The sequence below is a fragment of the Leuciscus leuciscus genome (assembly GCF_965113295.1).
Source record: "Leuciscus leuciscus genome assembly, chromosome: 24".
Classification (NCBI taxonomy): Eukaryota; Metazoa; Chordata; class Actinopteri; order Cypriniformes; family Leuciscidae; genus Leuciscus; species Leuciscus leuciscus.
The window spans coordinates 27,665,423-27,689,633 of record NC_138723.1 but is presented as its reverse complement, the minus strand read 5'-3'; the positions used below and the strand labels follow the sequence as shown (position 1 = coordinate 27,689,633).

Below are 24,211 nucleotides of genomic sequence, written 5' to 3'. Positions count from 1 at the left end.
ATTGCCATTTAAGTGAAATTGAATTTAAATATATGAGCTTGATCAAAATTATCATTCTATAAGAAAATTTCAGATGGCATTTAGAGGCTTTTGCATCTGAACTCTTCATATATACTCATCACTTATATTACATACATTATATTTCATAAATGTCACAGGTTATTCCAGTGCAGTAGGTGGCAGTAATGTGCTCTTGCATCAAATGGACACTGCAAAGTTAATTAATTTTTTTGTGTAAATTTATTGATTGTTCAAAATTAGACATTTGTATCATACAAAAGGCACAAACACTGATTTAGTGCAAAAAGGCACAATCATATTATAGATTAAAATCAAAGTTGGCAAAATTCCCTTAAATATCAGACATTTCCCTTTATGAAGCAAATTTCATTTTAAAAGAACATCAGAGCAGGATCTCCACTGTGGCACACGAGGCACATACATACATACATATACGGTTCAGTTCACAGTATGAAAAAAACATAAAACAACCATGCATTACCAAAGATAACGGTAAAAAAAAACAAAAAAACCCAGCTCTTAAAATGCAAAGGGTAAATGTTTTGATGATAGTATATTTTAGTCGTCAAAATTTAGTTTAAACATTCATTTACCATAAAAGTGCTCCAAAAAACATCGCATGACGACAGCAAGGAAAGCCTGAGGACGAGTAAACTTCCAGTTGAACTGGTTCAAGTCCTTAGAAGTGCTTTTCTTATAGCTGTATTTCAGCATTTGAAGTGGAAAATCACACTGTAGATACATTCACATTTATAGGAGAGGCGTGTGCGTGACTTCACCACATCAGAAATAAAGGGACAGATCACTCCAAATACATGTAAATATTTACTCACCCTAGTTCGTTTCCAAACCTGTTTGACTTTCATTTGCACCAAATGCAAATCCACATTTGTTAGGTGAACTATCCCTTTAAGAATTTCAGGAGAGATTTGTGCAAATGAAAACCCTGACACATATCTTCACGTGACCGAACTTGGCGTTCTCCGCTCGAGCTGGACTTTGAGAGCAGGGTTATTTGAGGTTTCGACAGCTGTTTCCCATGCAGGACTGCAGCTTGATCAGCCTTTGGTTCATGATCTGCAGAAGGGAAGGATCGACCTTCTTCACAATGTTCTCCAGCTGATGGGGATCTGCCGTCAGGTTGTACACCTCTACAAATGACTGAAGGAGAACACAGGGGAAATTCAATGAGGCTTACGTCTACATTCATCCAGATGCATTCAAAAATGGCATTTTCCTGTCAAAATGGTCAGGTCGCACTCAATTGCCATTCCATGGATGGTCTAAAATTGCCATTGTAGGGCCTATGATTTCCACAATTAATGTAAAAACAACAACAATAATAAAACTTTAAAGGAATAATCTCACAATTTGTCTTCCGTTAAAATTTGAACAGTAAAATTTAATTTTTAATGTTCTATGTCTTCATTTGATTATCACTGTTTTTGATAATAATTTGGTATTGAATCATAAATCCAGAAAATATCAAACACAACACGGCATTAAAAAAAATAATACAAAATTTAATAGATACAGAGTATCAACAGTCGGGTTCCCTAAGTAAAACCTCCATTAATTTTCTCCATAGGGAAATTGATTTTGAACGATAACTTATAATAATAAATTTTATTTATAATGTGCTTTTCTAAAACCCAAAGCGCTACAGACCGTAAAAGCAACGGTACAAGAGTAATACAAAAATAATCATTACAGTACAACACTGTAAAATACTAATCATGAGAGTCTATATAAGCAGTTTTAAAAAGATGAGATAACAACAACTTCTTGAAACTGGTTAATGTGGGAGCATCTCTAACAATAAGAGGAAGTGTATTCCATAACCTGGGTGCAGCGACAGAGAAAGCTGAAGAGTAAGCGAATCAGTAGACCGAAGGGAACGGGAAGGCGCGTACAGGCTGACTTAGTCACAGATATAAGAAGGGGCTATTTCGTGCATAGCTTTGTATGTTAGTGTGAGAGTTTTAAAAGCAATACTCGACTGAACAGGAAGCCAATGCAGGCTATAAAGCACAACTGTGATGTGCTGACGTGTGAAGTGTGTGTAAGCACTCGTCCTGCTGAATTCTGGATGTACTGCAGCCGTTTTATAAATTTAGCAGGTAAACCAACACAAAGTGCATTACAATGATCAATCCTGGAAGTAACAAATGCATGAATAAGCCTTTCAGCGGCAGGTAGAGTAAGATAGGGCCTAATCCTTGCAATGTTTCTGAGATGGAATGCAGATTTTGTAATACTCTCAATATGCGAGTGTAGGTGAGCGTCAAAGATCACACCAAGGTTACGAGCATAAGAAGATGGAAATAAAGCACTTTCATCATCCATAATCAGATTAAAATGTCTCCCTTTGTGAGTAGCCGGAGGTGTGCCAATGAGCAGAATCTCTGTCTTGGAATAATTCAATAAAAAAAAAAAATATTATGGTGCATCCACATTTTATTTGCTGCACACACTCCGAGAGAATTTTTGAGGTGACAGTAGGATCAGATTTGGAGCTGAGGTAAATTTGAGTATCATCAGCATAAAAGTGATACCCCAAATCATATTTCCTAATTACTTTCCCCAAAGGAAGCATATAAACACTTAACAATATGGGACCCAGGACAGATCCCTGAGGAACACCATGGCGGACTCGTCCAATTTCAGATTTGTTGTTTCCCAAGACGACAAACCTGAAACGATCAGTGAGGTAAGATATGAACCAGTTAAGCACAGTACCAGTGATACCAAGCCAGCTCTCCAGCCTATATTTAGGAGGATAGAAAGGCACACTGTGTCAAAAGCTGCACTGAGATCTAACAAGACCAAGATGGTAGACAAGACAAGCAGGTCATTCATAACACGAACCAAGGCTGTCTCTGTACTGTGTCCCTTTCTAAACCCAGACTGAAAAGGTTCGAAAAGCTTGTTGGATGACAAGTGTGAGTGGGGTTGTGCCACAACAACACCTTCCAAAACCTTAGCAAGAAAGGGCAGATTTGCGATAGGCCACATCCAGGCTTTTTAAGGACTGGTGTAATAGTTGCAACCTTTAGGGCTTTTGGAACAATACCAGTTGTAAGAGAGGTGGTGTTCACATTGCTACAAATGAGGGGACTAATTGAAGAGAGACACCCCTTAAGAACAGATGTTGGGATTGGGTCGAGGGTACGTGTAGTTGTACTCATTGCCATCACTAATTTTGAAATACAATCAGTAGTGACTATGTTAAGACTGGAGAATGCAGTTTCAGGAAAACTAACAGGATAGGTCTCAGGAATTGCAGAGCAAGGTACCAAACTGATAGACTTAAAGATGCTTAAAATTTTATCCATAGAAGAAAACTAAGAATTTTATGACACTCCTGCACAGAAGAACAAACTGATGGCTTAATTGGTTAATTTAACATGCTGAGTTATGTTAAAACAGTCTAATACCACCATGAATTCAACAGTTAGATTACTATTAAAGTTATCCACATGGATATTAATGTCTCCAGTGAGAATCATTGATGGACAGACAGAGCTAACAGATGTAAGTAGTTCTGTGAGTTCATTGAAAAACAAAGAATTTGGTTTTAGAGGTCGATAGATGAGTACAATAAGAACAGGAGAAGTACCGTTCATTTTAAAGGCAACACACTCAAATGATGATGCGCAGGAAATGGTAATTTCCGTAATAGATATATCATCTCTGTAGATAACAGCAAGACCGCCACCTTTACCACTTAGACGTGGCCTCTGGATATATGTATATCCTGGTGGAGTACTCGTATTTAAGTTTATGAAGTCATTTGGTTGGTGCCAAGTCTCAAGTCTGATGATTATAAACCATTAAAGACAACCTTACTGTGAGGTTGTTAATCTAAAATTTCAGTTTATCGGCAGAATTCATGGTGGAAAAACTACATTACCCATAATGCTGTACAGAAAATTACACCAATGAGTGATTCGAGACAAAACGCCAAAGATCTTGTTAGCTCCGCCTACTCCCATGAAGCACCGCAAATGATGTAATCGAGCCGATCTCTCTAAGCCCTCAAAATACTTAAATATTCTATATATATATATATATATATATATATATATATATATATATATATATATATATATATATATATATATATGCATATTTTGCAATAATCTAAAAATATATATATAATCAACATTTTTAAATTCGTAGTTTTATATTTCTCCATCGTTTTTAATTTGATTATGTCGTTTACGATGTTTCATGAGATTGTAGTTTTATATGCGATTCAAATGCATAAATATTTTTTTAGTCTTCCCAGGGAATACATGAAGTAATAAAATCCATACTTTGAATGCAATGCAAGTCGATTTGGATAATGGCGACTCCCTAATGCATAAATGTAAATGTAATACGGGATTAGTGTAGCCCGAGTTTTAGTGTAAAGCTCACCTCATTGTCTGCAAACTCACAGTACTGCAGGTTTCCATCCTTCAGAGTTCTGACGCAGGCGTACGTGTTGTTGAAGGCGTCCTCGCAAACACAGTCTGGGAAACAGTGCTGGAAGAAAGAGGAAATCTTTGCTTTGTATTCTAAGAAAACAGGAGAGGTTGATGGGAAAATGTTTGATAGGATATGATTCCCAAAACACTTACAGCTAGTCCTGGGCCGAGCTTAGGGCAGCTGGGATCTTCAGAAGCATATCCCTCACCAGTGTACTCCACCAGAAAGAAGGGCCGTTCGGTGCCATTACGCAATGATGGTGCCTTCATGGAGAACATTCAAAGAGAAAAGACAAATTTTAGCATTTTTTTCTCATTGTGACGTTATTAGACAGTTTTCATTGCTGTAATCGACATTAACTGTGAGAATTCCCATTAAATATAATTCTCATTCTCCGTATTGTAATGCAAAAAAAGTCATGAACATGATCTCGCTAGGATACACATTTCAAAATGAGCATAAAGACTAATGGCAGAAAGTATGATTTCCTCATTACAATATTTTGTTGCTTTCTTGTAATGAGATTTGAGAAAACATGCTTAATTGTTGCGATCTTAATGGTCCTAAAACATTCTTCATTTGTTTTCTTTATGCAAAATATAATTTCTTTCTTCTGATTTTACCATGACATATGATTTTAAGAGATGCCCAACAAGGTCTTTATAATAATCAATTAAGACTTGCACTACCATTCAAAATTTTGGGGTCAAATGTTGCTCACCAAGGCTGCATTTATTTGAGCGTAAAAACAGGAATATTGTGAAATATTATTACAATTTGGAATAACTTTTCTATTTGAATATATTGTAAAATATAATATTCTATAATATTCATATTGCTGTGATCAAAGCTGAATTTTCAGCATCATTACTCCAGTCTTCAGTGTCACATGATCCTTCAGAAATCATTCTAATATGATAATTTGCTGCTCAAGAAATATTTATGTGGAAACACTGATAAAAAAAATAAATAAATCATATTTTTGTGGAAACACTGATAAAAAAAATAAATAAATCAGGATTCTTTGATGAATAGAAAATTCAGAAGGACAGCATTTGTTTGAAACTGAAATCTTTTGTAACATTAGAAATGTCTTTACTGTCACTTTTGATCAATTTAATGCATCCTTGCTGAATACAAGTATTAATTTCTTTCAAAAACAAATCTTACTTTTGAACAGTAGTGTGATATAATGAAATAATGCTGCATTGAGGTAGATATTGTAGTGAAAAAGGCATTAAAGCATGCAAATGAGTAGCACTTGTACTATAATTCACAGTACTATAATGAATAATCTATAGTATAGTATAGCACAGTATAGTATAAATAATCTATAGTATAGTTCGTAATGGAAAGAAACACACACTCCTGGGCAAAAAATAAAATAAAAATGTGCCAAGCACAAAATGGCTGAACACTAAGCTTTTAATTGTCTTAACCACAAATGTTTGCTTGGGAAATTAGCTGAATTTAAGCAAATGTACTACCTAAAAAGACACTGCCGTCTCAGAAAAACATCAAAAACAGAATTAAGTTGTTGGCAGAATATGGGAAGTTATGGGAAATAACAATGAAACAAGTTTCTTGGTGATGCTCCCGAGTGATGTTTTCGAAAATATGCAGAGAAATATAATGCATCTCTACCACAGTGAAGCTATGGAGGAAGAGTGTCATTACACAGGTGTTTCACTTCCACGTATAGAGCTGCTGCTTCACTGTTAAAAGTCATTTAATGCTTTGGTGTACAGGAGAATATTGCAGAATGGCTCGCTTCCCACAAATTAAAAGTCATCTAAAGAGGAATGAGCTGATTTTATTGTTCAACAACACAATGTTCCTGCCCAAACCGCAAAGACAACCAAGAAGTGGCTCAAGAACAAGTCCATCAGGCTCACGCTCATGTCCAGATTTGAAGCCTATGGCAAATATTTGGTCTCAATTAAACTCAAACGAACTGGGAGACATTTTCAACTATTCATGAACTGTTTGAAGCCATTAACATTGAGTGAAACAATACTGACTCATCAATCAGGAAGGGTATTTCACGCCAAGTTACTTTATATACAGTATTTGTGCAATCCTTGCTAAAATTAGGAATCTAAAATGTTTAAGACCATTAAAGGGCCATTTTTGGCTTGGCCCATTTTACACTCCTGTGTGTATAGACACACACCCAGAATAAGAATATAAATACACATGTGCTGAAACAGGAAGTGAAAAACATGACGCACTCACCATCTGCGGCAGGAAAGACTGTCCGTCCATGTTGACAGTGGAGAGATTTACTCCAGCGATGTCCAGGATAGTCATGGGGAGATCTATATTCATCACTGGAGACTAGTGGACAGTTAAACAGATGTTACAGCATTTTACGTAAAATAATACATATACACATATCGCTTAATAAATCAGTAATTCATTCGTCTAACCTGAAGTGTTTGGTTAGCTTTGATTCCTGGACCCCGAACCAAGAGGGGGATGCGAATATCAAACTCGTACAGTTGTCTCTTGTCAATGGGCAATGAGAACTGGCCTGAAAGTGATTTTTAAAATATGGTGTTATAAAGACAAGACAACAACACATCGATAGAAGCGTGGCGATAGAGGACACACCAGTATGATACCCGTGATCAGACGTGTAGAAGATGTACGTGTTGTCCAGTTCCTTTAATGAGTCCAGTTTCTTAATCAGCTGTTCCACCATGTCATCTACTGACAGAAGCGTCTGCCACCTATCAGAGATATTAAATACACATATCAGATCACATTGCATTATGGGATGGGATAGAACTTGTTATGAAATCTGAATGTTTGTACCTCCTGCGGAAAGCGTCATCCAGGTACTCAATGGAGCTGTTTGGCATGGGATTCAGAGGCTGTCGTAATAACCAATGTTTGTCCTGAGATCAGAGAAAGAGCATTTAATCTTACGCATTTAGCTTCATTTGACACTCTAAAATAACAACTAAAACTGAAATAAAAATGTATAAAAACTAAGCATATTTTTTAAAAGGCAAAAACTACTAAAAATGACAAAAACAACAAAACAAAAATTACTAAAACTTTAAGTAAAATAAAAAAAATACAAAAATAAAAGCCAATTCAAAATATTAATAAAAGCTATAACAGTATCATAATTATACTAAAATAATGATTGCGTCAAAATATAAGTTAAAATATAAATATAACTTTGAAAATACAGACAAAAAAATTAAAGAGGCAACATACAAAATATACAAACAATAGAATATATATATTCATATAATAATAAATAAACAATTGATGCACAATAAGAAATTTTACAAAAACATGCTTATTTACCAAGTAATATAAATCATTAATAAAATACAGTATATATTAATTATTTATACGTATTTTAATTTATTTATTATAGTGCTGTTCAATCATGATTAATCACAAATGTAAAAAAAAAACATACACATACACACACACGTGTGTGTGTGTGTGTGTGTGTGTGTGTGTGTGTGTGTGTGTATATATTATATACATACACATATTACACATTAACAACGTTTTATGTTAGATGTGATTAATCGATTTGAGAGCACTAATTTATTACAGTTTTTCTCGATTGCTTAAACACATTTCTTGAAACTATGCCTCGTATTCTCAAAACTGTAAACACAAATCCATAACGTCTCACCCAGTTCCCCAAACATCCTATTTTCAGGTCAAAATAAAGCTCTACACTCAAAACCATTCACTCTTGCTGAAAAACCAAACTTTGCCCTCAGACAGGACACACAAGCCCTCAAAATCACACACACTACAACATAGTCTAACACACTGGTGCAATAAATTCAAAACAACATTTCCAAAACTGGTAAGTTATGTTGCTTGTGGTTCCCCCCCTCACAAACCTTTTCACATGATGAACACGAAATACACAACCAATGGATACATTGGCACATTTTATTCATTCATGTACTACACAGTACAACACACACACACAAAAAAAGGGGGGGGAAAAAAGGGCTGTTTTACACTTTTTTTTTTCTCCTCTAATTTTTTTTTCATATTTACATAAGATGTGTGTGACCATCATATGACAGTAAAAGAGCACACACAAACCTTATTCTAATATGGAAGTGTATTGGAATGGTAAAGACGGTTGGTACGTGACAGGAGGGCCTCCACTCAAGGAGACAATATGATGAACAAGTGTAAGAATGTTCCACGTATGGTTGAAATACCATCATTGGCCTAGAAAGATAACTTTCTGGGAGTCAAGACTATAAAGGAGAAAGGATGCCCTCCCTTCACTGTCACACTCTGTGACTGTACGACTGCTGGCCTTTTCTTGCAAGAAAATAAACCTCATCAAAGACTATTGGAAATGTTTGTCTCTTATTCAGTGATAGAATTTTGTTTGCCACCACTCCTCCCTGAAGGTTCTCGAGGCGACGGTGAAGCGACTCAAATTTGGCCTTACTCGTAGCCCAGCCTCCCTCATAGTCATTGATAAAGACATGGGCAACTAGAGTGGCTTGAATTTCATCTGAGACTGCATTTCTTCTTGCCCTTGCTCTTCCTCCTCTTCCTTCATGTCTTTCTAGATCCATTGTTCCAAATCTCAATAAACTGATTTGGGCCCTTGTATCTATCTATTGAAGGCTCTGATTGATGCGTGTTAAATTTTGACTCTTAGTGTTTCCACCTGGGTAATTGTGTGCTAACTGAGCTGAAGCTGTGCTGACTTGAGTGAACAATATTGAATGCTAGTGCTTTATACATGACAACATGGTCTAGGCAATGAGAAATGAAGGGATTTGTGTGTAAAGTTTTGCAGTGACAGTTCAACAAATCTGACTCGTGTGTCAAAACAGGGAATAGTGTTTATAGTTTAGTGAAACGGGTGTGCTTTTTGATAATGGTTTTGAAATTTTAGTTCAAAAGCCTGGTTATAGTGTTTAAGCAATCGAGAAAAACTGTAACAAACTCAATGGCTGGAATTATTTAAATCTATTTAACAAAATATTTAAGAAAGCATGTAAAAAATACATGCTTTAAAAAACATGCTTCTTGCGCCATTTACAAAAATAAAATACAACTATCACCACCAATATTATTTAAGAAGTAAAATATTTAATTAGAATAAATCTTCAATAAAATATCGTGAGAAAAATGGCTGCTGAAAGATGTGAATATTTACATAGAGAAATATTATTTATATATAAATTACAAATCTTTTTGATATAAAATAATATTTGACTAATATTTCTATTACTTGTTTTAGATTAGTTTTCTCCAAGCCTAAAATATCTTGTTAAATCCTAACCCGTCTCATCATCTACGCCTGCAGTGCTTGCTCTTAACCTATCAGATGTCATGAAGGATGAAACTGTAAGCTGAACCTTTCCAGGCTTGTTGAAGCTGCCGTCGCGTGGCGCTTTCACGTCACTGAAGGTCTTCTGATACTGAGGGGCGGCCGTCCACGGCGAATGAGGCGACGGCGGACACAACATCATGAAGAACGGATGACTGGGGCTTCGCTCCTCCAGAAAATGCAGCGACCGGTTCAACTAGAATCAACAAAGACTTTATTTCAGATTTAAACCATTTGTTTTAAATGTAATATATAACTTAATGCAGACCAAACCAGATTGTCTGGCACTTGATAGTGGATTACATTTTAAGACCTGATTGTACAAACTAAATACCCTGGAAATCCAGAGTTCTCGCGAGAGCACAAGTTGAATTTTATTAAATTAATTTTTCAGATTTTAGGTCTGGATTTCCAGGCTACGAACTGAAAACATGCATCAAAAAAGTTGTGATTTATTATTATTTTTTGCGGCTGCCACTTGGTTTATAATAGTGGCAAATCCACTATTGTTTTATATACAATCGTTCTGTGATTACATCAAAAAGATACAGAAAAACGACTTTTTACATGAACAAAATAATTAAATTACAATAAATAATTATCTAGTAATGCACTACACCCAACACAGGTGGAGAATCACTATTGTGAGTGGAGTTTAATCTTTTTCCAGGACACCTAATCTTAGTTAAACAATAACAGAGCAGGTTTTAGTGTCAGATTAAGGGCTGTTACAGCAAGTATTAAAGGGGTCCAGTCATGAATCTTGCAGGAGTCACATGACACACTGCTGTGTGGACAGTTTGACGTGAGGAGGCTCCATCTAACATGCAATGCAACTATTGAGTCACAATGAGGCTAACAGCTCGTATCTTGTTCTAAAACAGCCAATGGCAACATTATTTGGTAACCAGATTGTGTTAACTGATCCATTTCACACGTAAAACATGTTTAGCAGGTGATGAGGCAAATTCATTCACTTTCACATTTACAAGGAAGTAAATAGTCTCACTTCATACATAGTGATATTATAGTGACCGCTGACATGACAAGTTTCAACTTAATATCAAATTAAAATTGACTATTTTACTTTCCAAACACACAATCCTAGTCTTATTGTGAACTATTTATCAGTGCAACTTATTCAAAATAAGTCATAACTTGTCTTTGACAGATTTTAAAACCCTTTCTAAAAGTCTCATGCATTTTATTCCTCATTGAACATCCAGTTTCACCCGGAAGTACATCACAGAATTGAAGTAAAATTGAAGCCTTAATACTGACTGTACACTTTAAAGCTTTAAAGACTCACAACCAGGTCTGTGAGATAGTCCTTCTCATAGTTGTCCCCGTGTTTTTCCTCTTTTCCATTCGCAGAAAGTGTGTAATTGTAGTACTGAGAGTTTCCCACCTGTGGATACACAAAACCAAAAGATCACACTGAATTTAACATAAGCAGAATGAAATATCTGCCATTAAACAATCGAGATTAAACGGTTAAAAACTGGATCTGCTTTTGTGGTGCAGGGTGTGATGAAACCACCTCACATGACTGAACTAAACCATGCGTTCTGCATGAATGCATGTCTATAGGGGACACATGCAGATTTTCCCTGCTGATCTGAGTGCAGATAGAGTGAAACAGGAAGTAATGTGGGACTGATGCTTTAGTTCGTGACTTACCAGCGCGTGCCATTGGTCCCAGCCGGGAGGCACATGAGCCACACCGCCTGCGTCCTTACTTCCATACTGAAGACACGGAGAGGGATTTATACAGGTTGAGTGAAAACAGTAGAAGAATCTCACAATACTGGTCAAAACATGCCAGGGTCATACTGCCCCCTTCAAATTAAAACAGGAAAAAATAAGAAACTATATTTTGTTGATGAAATGAAAGCCATTTTAAAAGGATGGTTTGGAGTGAAATCAACCTCTTCAGTGGTTTGGGAAAAGCAAGTAAAAGTCCTAAAAGTTGATAACTTAGTGTTAACTAATAATTGTTATAAACTGGTACTACCAACAAAATATTAGTGTATTCCTGGAACTGGGCGTCGTTACACTACATCCTTATGCATCGCTTTCTGCCAGGACTTTTACTCGCTTTTCCCAAACCACTGAAGTGGCCTCGACATGCGGGTTAGCGGTAGCATAAGCCATCAGGCAAGTGTTATTTAAATAAACTCCTGATGTACTTACAGACTTTCCCAGTGCCTCGTTTTATGAGTACAGAACCTATTTGTACTACTGTAGAAGTTTGGTACCATTCTGGGCATTATTAGTGGGGTAATTTACCAGATACATCATAGGATCCGTTAGCGCCTGCACTAAACCATCCGGCTGATATCTCTAAATAAGCTCTAACTTTAATAATGTTCAACCAAGGGAAAAGCTCCATGGTTTTGGCTCGAGGTCATGGTGCAAAGGACCCTAGGTTGATTTTACTCCGAACCATCCCTTTAAGATTTTTCAATCTCTCCCAATTCTCATTACAATGCAAAAAAAGTATATTAAATAGTATTTTATATGGTAGCATTTGTTGTACTATTGCTGATTGAAAAAACTAGTATTATTGTATTATAGCGCGTTTTGATTATAGTAATCAGAATTTGGGAACAAAATGTGCCTTAATTTTCATAATGATTAAGCACATCATTTTTTTAGACCTTTTTTCTAAGGATTTCGGGTGAAATATGACCAGGACTGGAAAGTAGTTGAAGAGAAAAATGACTTCTTAAACTCTTAAAGGGATAGTTCACCCAAAAATGAAAATTCTGTCATTATTTACTCGCCCTCAAGTTGTTTCAAACCTGTATGAGTTTCTTTCTTCTGCTGAACACAAAACAAGATATTTTGAAGAATGTTGGTAATCAAACAGTTGATGGACCCCATTGACTTCCATAGATGTTGTTTTTTCCTACTATGAAAGTCAATGGCAACCGCCAACCATTTGGTTACCCAACATTCTTCAAAATATCTTGTTCTGTGTTCAGCAGACATGAGGGTAAGTAAATGATGACAGAATTTTCATTTTTGGGTGAACTATCCCTTTAAGAGTGTTGTTGGTTAAGAACATTTAAAATATTTGAAGGATTTGTGAAGATCTTCTGATAACATTGTTGACAATTTTAAAGAACGAACACTATGCAGATAGGCCAGTGAGATTTCACGGAGTACCAGACGGGTTAAAGGCTGACCTGATTCAGGTATTTCCCCCCGTAGAAGGTCTGGTAGTTCATCTTATTGAGGTAAACCGGAAAGGCTAAGGGCTCAACCTCTTTCTGCCACGTCACGCTGCTGCAGTTGCCAGAGATGGAGTTATTTCGGACCAAATGATTGTGTGGATATTTGCCGCTGAGGATGCTGCTACGACTGGGACAGCACAGAGGGGTGGCAGTGAACTAAACACAACAGGAAAGGGGAAACTTGTGATATTTGATCAGCTCTATGAAAGGGTCTTTATGGCCGAGTACTCACCGCATTGGAGAAAGTCACACCAGCATCACCGATCAGTACTTTGGTCTTCTTCATGGGCGTCTGTGGAAACAGAAAGACTCAATGTGACTATTATAGCATTCATATAATGAATCATCTGACACCTAAGATGTCAACAGGATGTATTATTTCAAACACTAATTTCCCCCTAATGATTTGCTTCTGAACTTGATATGAAACAACTGCAGTTTCATTAAGACTTTAACATGCTCTCCCTGTCATGGTTTAGCCTAGTAGCTCATATGTAGATATATTTCAAAAACATAACAGAAATCTGTTGTGTTGTATATCACACTGGTGGTCAAACGTTTGGAATAATTAAGATGTATGTGTTTGTTTGTTTGTTTTTGAAAGAAGTCTCTCCTGCTCACCAAGGCTGCATTTATTTGACAAAAATACAGTAAAAATTCCTGAATGATCATGTGACACTGAAGACTGGAGTAATGATGCTGAATATTCAGCAGCTTTGATCACAGGAATACATTACGTTTTAAAAAGCATAACAATAGAAAGCAGTTATTTTAAATTGTAATAATATTTCACAATATTACTGTTATCACTGTATTTTTTTATGTATTGTGAAATATTACAAAATTTTAAATAACTGCTTTCTATATGAATATGTTTTAAAATAAATATTTAAAATTATGTATTTTAGGATTTAAAATGTATTCCTGTGATCAAAGCTGAATTTTCAGCATCGTTACTCTAGTCTTCAGAGTCACATGATCCTTCAGAAATCATTCAAATATGATGATTTATTATCAATGTTGGTAACAGTTGTGCTGCTTAATATTTTTTGGAACCTGTGATACTTTTTTTTTAGGATTCATTGATGAATAAAAAGTTTAAGAGAACAGCATTTATTCAAAATAGAAATCTTTTCAAACAATATAAATCTTTACCATCACTTTTGATCAATTTAATACATCCTTGCTGAATAAAAGTATTAATTTCTTTTAAAAAAAAAATATATATATATGAACAATTTCTGACCCCAAACTTTTGAACAGTAATGTATATTGTTACAAAAGATTACTATTTGAAATCTTTTGTTACTTTTTATTCATCAACATATCCTGAAAAAAGTATCACAGGTTATAAAAAAATATTAAGCAGCACAACGGTTTCCAACATTGATAATAATAAATCATCATATTATAATAATTTCTGAAGGATCATGTGACTGAAGACTGTAATGATGAGTAATGATGCTGAAAATTCAGCTTTGCATCACAGAAATAAATTATATTTTAAAAGTACATTCAAACAGAAAACCATTCATTTAAATTGTAATAATATTTCACAATAATACTGTTTTTTCTGTATTTTTGATCACATAAATGCAGAAGATACTTAAAAAAAACATTTTTAAAAAAGTCATATATATTTTTTTGGACGTTCACCAAAGTAGTACCATTGTATTTCTGGAAGTTCACTGAAATACTATGTCAACATAGTGTATGAATTTCAGTGTCATGTTAAATATGAAAGTACCATGGTATTACTATTTTATTAAGAACAGTACTTTTGTTCAAAGGTGGCACTGTCATGGTGCACGACCAATAAAAACATTTGTAGTGTACTTTTGTACACTTACCATTCCCCCCATTTCCACATCCTGGTCGTCGGTGAGAATGAGAACGATGTTGTTCAGTTTGACGCATTCTGAACACCTGAGCGTGCAGGTGAGAAGAGTGACGAGGACACAGGTGGACACGACGCGCGCGCTGGACGTGCGCGAGCTCGCCATGAAGCCAAAATCAGGTCAAAATCAGCCCAAACCCGCGATCCGTGTGTGTGTGTGTGTGTGTGTGCCTGCCCGGAGACACGGAGTCTGTCGAGCACAAGAGGGTTTCGCGTGGCGAACTGCAGCACTCGTGGACCTCGGTGGTGGGATGAGCTGAGAAAGTTTGAGGAAGTGAGAGAGGCTCAGTGTGTCATATGACTTCAGCCTGATATAACAGCTGATACAGTCACAGCTCAATTAAGTAATATAATAAGGAAATGATTCGCTGTTTTGGAGTTTTTCTTCCACTGACACAAAGTGTGTGCCTGTTAAACGATGTTCTGAGTAACTTTGCATCGTTTTTATTTTATTTTGGGGTTTTTTATGTGAATAATGCTCTGACAACACAAAATCTTCCACAATTTTCTATTAGATTTTTTAAATTGGTTTAAATATGACACATGTAAGTTTATTAATGATTTATATGACATTTTATATGCAACAAAATAATATATTTATATTATTTCAATTCACGTATGTTATAAGAATTTAATATCATAATTATCATCGTCAATAAAGAGAAATAGGACTAAACCATAATACGTATTCCTCTCAAATCAACAAAATAAAATTTTAACAAACATGACAATGCACGTTTTATTTCAAGGTCACACCCCCCTCAGCTTTCACGTGATAGTTTGTTATTGTTTTAGAATCGAAAATGACTCGGTATTGTAAATGCATTTGAGGATCAATAAAAACTTTCTGGACCTTTCAATTTCATTGTTTTATTTATGTTTTATTTTAATTCTTAGTTAAGTTAATGTGGTAATTATGTCTGCACCCAGTCGGAACTGTTTATGAGTGCACCAACATGTGCATCACTCAAAATAGATCCCCCTGTGTAACTTACATGAGATACGAGATTCCGAGAGGTGTCGCCTGTGGCCCGAAAACCTGAACTGAATTCTGGACTTTATTTATTTTTTATAGACGTTTCTGAACAACCCCATTGTCGTTTACATCTCTTATTTAAACTGCGTGATACGTTACATAATTAGAAATCCGGTGCAGCAATCCTTTTCTAGTAATCACAAATGGCTGTGATTGGTCCATCCTCACCATCGCTGAAAAAAGTAACAGAAACCACGTGTGAACTCCACATCCTTTCGCTGCGGCTATGACACTATTCACCTGAAAATGTATAATGAGAAACGTACTTTCTTTATAGCAGTTTCATTTAAAAATAGTAAGTGAAGGGTTGAAACACAATACTTATTATTTATGTCCACCGAGACCAATTAAATACAAATTTCGGTCCACTAATGCGCGCACTTAATCATGAAAATTAGTTTTTTTTCTTCTGTGACTCACACGTGACATCTATTCCCTCAATCTTGTGAAAATGCAGAGGGTTGGATTACATCTGATCTGTGGTGGTAGATGAGGTGGTTCAAATTGGCAGAAGCGTTGATCCAAAGTGTTTGAGTCTAGTCTAGACTATGATCCCATTAAAACGCAGGAAAGTATCTCTAACTGTTAGCCAACAGAATGACATCTGTAAATTTCCCCATGTTTCTATATTCATCTTGGAGAGAAAGATGGGAACATCTAGAAGAGCATTTCTTACACGACTAGGACGGAGCAAAGGATTTCTTATTAAAGAAACCTACAGGTATGTTTACACTACCGTCGTCAATTTATCATGGTATTGCCAATGGTTATTAATCTATTATACAGATAAAATTGGATTTAAATAATACATACTGTTGTGCATTACTATAGTGAGTAGAAATATATAAATAATGTAACTTAATTTAACTAATTTTAGGTATGTAATATACATTTTCCTGTGTATAAATTGGGCGTTTATAAATTATAGATGGCTTTTAAGTTTTAGGATGGGTCCTTCACACGAGGGTCCGTGGCATCTTAAAGATTAAAACCCATGCCATGAAAGATAACTTTTGGACTAGCCCAGTTTGTTTTCTTCAACAGTTCCTCCATCACACATATTGTGTCAGAAAACAACAGTGGAGATGAACTGCAGGCCTGGCTGGACAACCAAACAGGACCAGACACTTCCAGTTCTGTCCATTTGTTAGATATCAAGTGGTTTACGGCGAGCATGGAGGCAGGACATCCCGTTACTGTTCAGGACAGACACACATTACAGGTACAAGGGCAGATCTCACTTGCTGGATCTGCTTTTATGGACACATTACTTTAAAAAGAGCAAATGAACTAAGTATGTAAATGTAAATATTTTGCAGGTTAACCCAAAACCCAACATAGACCCAACTGCAGTGCTGATAAAAGCTTATGCCTGTCAAAGACGAACACCTTTGAAACACCACAATTCATTTCTAACAGTGAGTTATTTGATGTCTCAACTGCTTTCTGTTTATTCACTGCCATTGAGCTAAAGATGAGCAGTTATTTGACACTCTGTCCTGTAGGATGCTCTTGAAATCTTGTCTCAAAATGCCGAATATAATGACAATGAAGGACGGAGCGTCGCTTTTAGACGGGCAGCTTCAGTCCTAAAGGCACTTCCCTATCGAGTGAAGAACATGGAGGATCTGAAGTCTTTGCCCTGCCTGGGTGACCATTCACAGAGGGTTATTAAGGTGACAATTATGCTTTCTTAAAGGGATAGTTCACCTAAAAATGAAAATTCTGTCATTATTTACTCACCCTCAAGTTGTTCCAAACCTGTATACAATTATTTGTTCCGCTGAAAAATAACCATTGCCTTTGTCGCTTTGGATAAAAGTGTCTGCTAAATGCATAATGTAAACTTCTCTCAAAAATCCATATTGTCTAGATATATCTGTTAAGAAGCTTATTTCACCATTTAGGAGATTTTAGAAGATGGATCATCAAGAGAAGTGGAGTCAACAAGACAATCAGATCAATTTCAGGCCATGAAGGTAATCGGTATATGTTCAAAAATAGCAAACTTTCATACTACTCAAACTATTCTGAATATTGGCATCTGCCATTATAAATGAAATGCCTGATTTTGTACCTTTAGTTTGTGAATTATGAAGTCGCAACCTTTTCTGCAGGCACTAACTGGAATTTTTGGGGTGGGTGTGCGGACGGCAGATCGCTGGTTTAGAGAGGGATTGCGATCTCCTGATGATTTGTTTCGCACAGGACAACAGTTGAACCGTGCACAGCAAGCGGGTACTGCATTTCAATGTGCTACATTTTTGTAATTATATTCAAAAATATTTTTATCAAACAACCTATATAGTGTATGTGTGTGTGTTTGTCTTGAACAAATTTGACTGATCATATATACACTCACTGGCCACTTTATTAGGTACACCTTCCTAGTGCCATCAGAGTTTCCTTAATTTTTCATGGCAAAGATTCAACAAGGTGCTGGAAACTTTCCTCAGAGATTTTGGTCCACATTGACATGAGAGCATCACACAGTTGCTGCAGATCCATGATGCGAATCTCCCGTTCCAGCACATCCCAAAGCTGCTCTATTGGATTGAGATCTGGTGACTGGACTATGAACTCTTTGTCATGTTCAAGAAACCAGTTTGAGATGATTTGAGCTTTGTGACATGGAGTGTTATCCTGCTGGAAGATGAGCACACTGTGGTCATAAATGGATGGACATGGTCAGCAACAATACTCAGGTCGGCTGTGGTGTTTAATGATGCTCAATTGGTACTAAGAGGTCCAAAGTGTGCCAAGAAAATACCCATTACACCATTACAACACCAGCAGCCTGAACCACTGATACAAGACAGGATGATCCATGCTTTCATGTTGTTTAAACTCTGACCCGAACATCTGAACATCCCAGCAGAAATCCAGACTCATCAGACCAGGCAATGTTTTCTAATCTTCTGCAGTGTGAGTCAGTGTGAATTTTAGCCTCAGTTTGCTGTTCTCAGCTGACAGGAGCGACACCGGTGTGTGTCTTCTGCTGCTGGAGCTCTTCTGCTTCAAGGTTTGACGTGTTGTATGTTCAGAGATGCTCTTCTGCACCTCGGTTGCTTATTTGAGTTACTGGTGTCTTTCTATCAGCTGAACTAGTCTGACCGTTCTCCGCTGACCTCTGGCGTCAACAAGGCATTTTCTGATCATCAACAGAACTGCCGCTCACTGGATATTTTCAGTTTTTTGGACCAAACCCTAGAGATGGTTGTGGGTGAAAATCCCAGTAGATCAGCAGTTTCTGAAATACTCAGACCACTCCGTCTGACAACAACAACCATGTCCCGTTCAAAGTCTCTTAAATCACCTTTCTTCTCCATTCTGATGCTCAGCTTGAACTTCAGCAAAACATCTTGATCATGTGATTGGCTGATTAGATATTTGTGTTAATAAGCAGTTGAACAGGTGTACCTAATAAAGTGGCCGGTGAGTGTACAAAAAAAATATATATATATATATATAATTTTATAAAAAAAAAAAATATAATATATATTTATGTGTGTATATACCTAATAAATATACCTATATTTATATTTAAGTGTGTCCGTGTTAAGTATTTATTTATTTATTAATAAATATAAAAATATTTAAACAATTTGCATCTATAAGTCTACAAATAAATTAGAAGAAGATTTAGCACCAGTTAATGAATTATGATGTGGTTCTTCAAAAAAAACTGAAATGAGCGATCTAAAATTTGAAATGACCTCTGACCTCATCACTTTCAGGAGTCCAGTATTACGACGACCTCCAGAAACCCGTCACTAAGGTGGAGGCTGATGTCATCAGTGATATCGTAGAGAAAGCTGTGCGCGCTGTGCTGCCCGGAGCGGAGATCAGGCTCATGGGAGGGTTCAGGAGGTCAGATACTGTATCTTCAAAGCATTTTTGAGCATTTACCTGAGTATACTGTATGTATGCAGGAAAAGTTTGATGTACTATATAAATAGAGCTGTGCGATTTAATATATTTGACATTTTGCGACAATATAAACAATCAAGCAGTTGAGATTCTCTATATATATTTCAGGGGGAAAGAAGTCGGTCATGATGTGGACTTTCTCATAACGCATCCAGAAGAAGGAAAAGAGGAAGGACTGATGCCTAAAATCACAAACTGGCTGGAGGAGCAGGTACTTGTGAAGTTCTTTGAATAATTGGATGATCAAATCCAGTCCTTGTGTCTGTTTGGTGTTGTAAATTAATTTTACTCATGTAAAATCTTTACAAAGTAACATGTATTTTTCATCAGGGTTTACTGCTGTATCAGAAGACGACCAGAAACTCTTATCTGGAAAAGATGGACGGTCCAGCTAGAGCTCCTAATAACATGGATCGCTTTGAGAGATGCTTTTCCATATTTAAGCTTCAGACAGGAAGTGAAAGAGCCAGTGTGTCCGGCTGGAGAGCTGTACGGGTAGATCTGGTGGTCAGTCCCTACAGCCAGTTTGCCTTCGCTACTCTCGGATGGACCGGGTCTAAGGTGTGGAGCTTCCTCACTTCCAAAGGAGTAAATCGTTTCGAAAATGTCACTATTATTTATTTCTATTATGTTTTGTTTGTTTTCAGTTAGTTTTATTGGTTGAGTAGTTTGAAAACAAACACTTTTAGTAGTACTTTTAAACACTAAATACTTAAATTTTTAAATACATTTAGTAATTTTCATAGTCAGATCACTGATTATTGATTGAAATCAAATAAATAATTTCTAAATTCAAAAATAAATAATTTCTATTATTCAAATATAAATTGTTTATATATATATATCAGACTATATTTATTTATTTATTTATTTAATATATATATGTTTTGGACATTTTTATTCGTTTTTGTCATTATAAAATATGTCTATATACATAAAGTTAAACTAAATGAAAATAAGAAATGATGCTGGCTGAAATAAATAAGTTTAAGTTTTGTACATTTTAGTTTACTTTATTTCTGTTAACGTTCATTTTACTTAGTAACAAAATGTATCATCAGGCATGTTTGTTAATGTGAATGTTTGACGGAGTCGTCGCACTCGCAGTGTTTTGAGGTCAGTGATGTTCACTCATGATGGGCTGTTTGTTCTGCAGCTGTTTGAGAGGGAGTTGAGACGCTGGGCTGGGCAAGAGAAGCACATGTCTTTGAGCAGTCACGCACTGTTCGACAGCAAACAGGTGAGCCACTAAAAGTACATCAATAGTTATAGTATGTTAAAGTGCCCCTATTATGCTTTTTAGGATATTACCTTTTATGTAGTGTGTGATATAGCTGGTAGTAAATGTAAAATAGGGTTATTGTCTCCTAAAAGAACCAATTCTGAACGGCCTAAAACATGTCAACAGTAATTCCAGTCTTACTTCTTGCATGACCCTACATAGGTTTGTAACAGATTTGCATAATGCCAGCCTATGGTCTCAACTGGCTGCTTGCGAACAACGTCTGCTTTGACCCTCAAACACTGTAATTGTAGCTGAGACTGGAAGATTTTGGTTTGTGTAGTCGTCATGTAGAGAAGACGCTGTTTTCTGCGCTGCGAAATCAGGAGCTGAATACAGATATGGTAATGAGCATTTTGCACTGTAAGCTTTCGACCAATCAAAACAAACTGAACCATCTGACCAATCAGAGCAGAATAGACCAATCACAACAGACTGGGCCATAGCAACCACACAGAACACCATAGCAATCACCCAGAACATCCTAGCAATCGCCTAGAAACACCCTAGCAACCACCCAGAATACCATAGCAACCGCCTAGCAACACCATAGCAACCTCCCGGAACACCCTAGCAACCGCCTTGCAACTCCTTAGCAACCACCCATAATACCCTAGCAACCACCTAGCAACACCATAGCAACCTCCCGGAACACCCTAGCAACCGCCTTGCAACTCCTTAGCAACCACCCATAATACCCTAGCAACCACCTAGCAACACCATAGCAACCACCCGGAACACCCTAGCAACCGCCTTGCAACTCCTTAGCAACCACCCAGAATACCATAGCAACCGCCTAGCAACACCATAGCAACCTCCCGGAACACCCTAGCAACCGCCTTGCAACTCCTTAGCAACCACCCATAATACCCTAGCAACCACCTAGCAACACCATAGCAACCACCCAGAATACTTTAGCAACCGCTCTGAACACCCTAGCACCCACCCAAAATACCCTAGCAACACCAAAGCAACCACCCAGAACACCCTAGCAACCACCCAAAATACCCTAGCAACCACCTAGCAACACCAATCAGAGCAGAGCAGGCTCTCAGAAAGGCGGGGTTTAGAGAGACCGAATCCTTTATCGAACCGTGTGAGAAATGAGCTGATACTGCAATGAATATTATGAGAAAATTCAAGTGTTTCTTTTCTTATCTTGGATGCATGTAAACTTACTGCAGGAGACTCAAAAACAAAATTAGGAGTCTTTAAAAGAGCATATTGGGGCACTTTAACATATTCTGTGTAATTTGACTTAAAATACTTTTTGGCCTATATATTGTATAATATATATATAGGTCTTATAAGTCAACATTAAATGTTTAACTGTAAAAACACTCAACACCTTGCTAAAAAAATCTACCTTTACATCCCTCTCTGTAAAATTGTACAGAATCTATACCTCAGAGCAAAGACGGAAGAGGAGATTTTTGCCTACCTGGGTCTGGAGTTTATTCCTCCGTCCGAGCGCAACGCCTGAATCCAGTCTATCTCCGGTTATCACTACTAATGTGCCAGTGCTTCATCACAGAGCCGGATATACTTTTGATTTTAGCTGCCAGTTATGATCAGATCACGTTTCACATGTAAACGTTCATAAGATGTGCAAATGTTTTGCAAGCATCAGAAATCTGCCAATAATTTGATCAGTTTTCTCCGTGTTTTGCACTATAGTTTAAGGTTTTAACGTGGTTCTCCGTAAATAAGGTACAGAAATGAGAAATAGTAATTCTCTTTTATCAGACACTTGAATGTTTATAAGATGTTGTTCATATTTTATCATTTTTAATTAAATATTTTAACTGAAAATGTGTCACTATATATTATTTCCATGTTAGCGCTGCATTAATTTGACGTTGTCTTTGGATAAATGACCATTGGTGGGTTTAATGTATAACATCTTCACTGGCACATTGGTTTTGACTTGATTTTATCGTCTTAGCTGCTGGTGTGATTGTCTACAATTTTGATAAAGTTGCATATACTAAACCTATAAAGGATATTTACGGAGATGCATGGAGGCTCTCAGCTTTGTCAGTGAGAATATTTGATGCATGTACACATCATATATGCAGATGTGTTTGTGGTTAGATGATGCCTGACATTATTCTAACCTCCTTTTTGTGCACCTGGTTCATTTTGACCCGCTTTTCCCAACCGCCAAAACTTCTTTACATGCGCATTATATATTTAAAACATTTTCTCGAATACTGGGGGAAAACTGTCTACATAACTAAAAAATTAAACACACATTAAATTCAGCAGCCATTTTGTTTTTCTGGCATTGCAACCTACTTAACATAAGGATATTTATGAAAAAGAAACCAGATCCTTTGTGAATCTTGTTGAGCCGTAGAGGACCTTCATGAAGGCTGAGTTCAATAATGCCTATGTTTTGAAATGTTTTCATAATTATCTGTTGACAAACAGTAAAAACAGCTGATAAACCGTATAAAACAGGTCTATTAACCTCTTCCTTCTGTCAATGCTTAGTAGATAGTGAATATATTTCAGTTTTTCATTTAATATACAGTACTGTTTAAAAAGGTTTGGGGTCAGTAAGATTTTTTTAATAATTCAGCAAGGATGCATTAAATTTATCAAAATAATGATTTCTGAAGGATCATGTGACTCTGAAGACTGGAGTAATGATGCTGAAAATTCAGCTTTAAATCACAGGAATAAATTACATTTTAAAATATATTCTAATATAAAACAGTTATTTTAAATTGTAATAATATTTCACAATATTACTCTTTTTACTGTATTTTTGATCGAATAAATGAAGCCTTGGTGAGGATAAGAGACTTCTTTCAAAAACATGAAAATATCTTTCTGGCCCCAACAGTATTTTAATACATATTGATCATCCGATTCATTTCGGAGAGGAAATGTTGGCGTTTCACCAGCTAGTGTCAGGTGAAATGAGACGTGTTTAGTCTCGTGTCTCCTCCAGTATATAAACAGACGTCTCTGTCTCTGC

At 36.4% G+C, this 24,211-nt stretch overlaps 2 protein-coding genes across 2 annotated transcripts; one reads left to right on the top strand and one right to left on the bottom strand.

The window, feature by feature from the left end:
* Positions 1-223: 223 nt before the first annotated feature.
* Positions 224-15,222, bottom strand: gnsb (glucosamine (N-acetyl)-6-sulfatase (Sanfilippo disease IIID), b). Its single transcript, XM_082158323.1, has 13 exons — positions 14,931-15,222; positions 13,313-13,372; positions 13,033-13,236; positions 11,522-11,587; positions 11,151-11,249; positions 9,870-10,037; positions 7,312-7,394; positions 7,108-7,226; positions 6,924-7,027; positions 6,730-6,831; positions 4,647-4,757; positions 4,444-4,551; positions 224-1,182 (listed from the first exon to the last, which is right to left on the bottom strand). Exons 1-13 carry the CDS (start codon positions 15,081-15,083, stop codon positions 1,033-1,035), a joined length of 1,527 nt encoding a protein of 508 aa, XP_082014449.1. The 5' UTR covers positions 15,084-15,222; the 3' UTR covers positions 224-1,032.
* A 175-nt stretch (positions 15,223-15,397) lies between these two features.
* On the top strand, positions 15,398-23,037 carry polm (polymerase (DNA directed), mu). Its single transcript, XM_082158324.1, has 11 exons — positions 15,398-16,734; positions 17,058-17,235; positions 17,333-17,431; positions 17,519-17,689; positions 17,921-17,992; positions 18,131-18,251; positions 19,751-19,883; positions 20,052-20,154; positions 20,274-20,504; positions 21,100-21,183; positions 22,622-23,037. Exons 1-11 carry the CDS (start codon positions 16,562-16,564, stop codon positions 22,706-22,708), a joined length of 1,452 nt encoding a protein of 483 aa, XP_082014450.1. The 5' UTR covers positions 15,398-16,561; the 3' UTR covers positions 22,709-23,037.
* Positions 23,038-24,211: the final 1,174 nt, after the last annotated feature.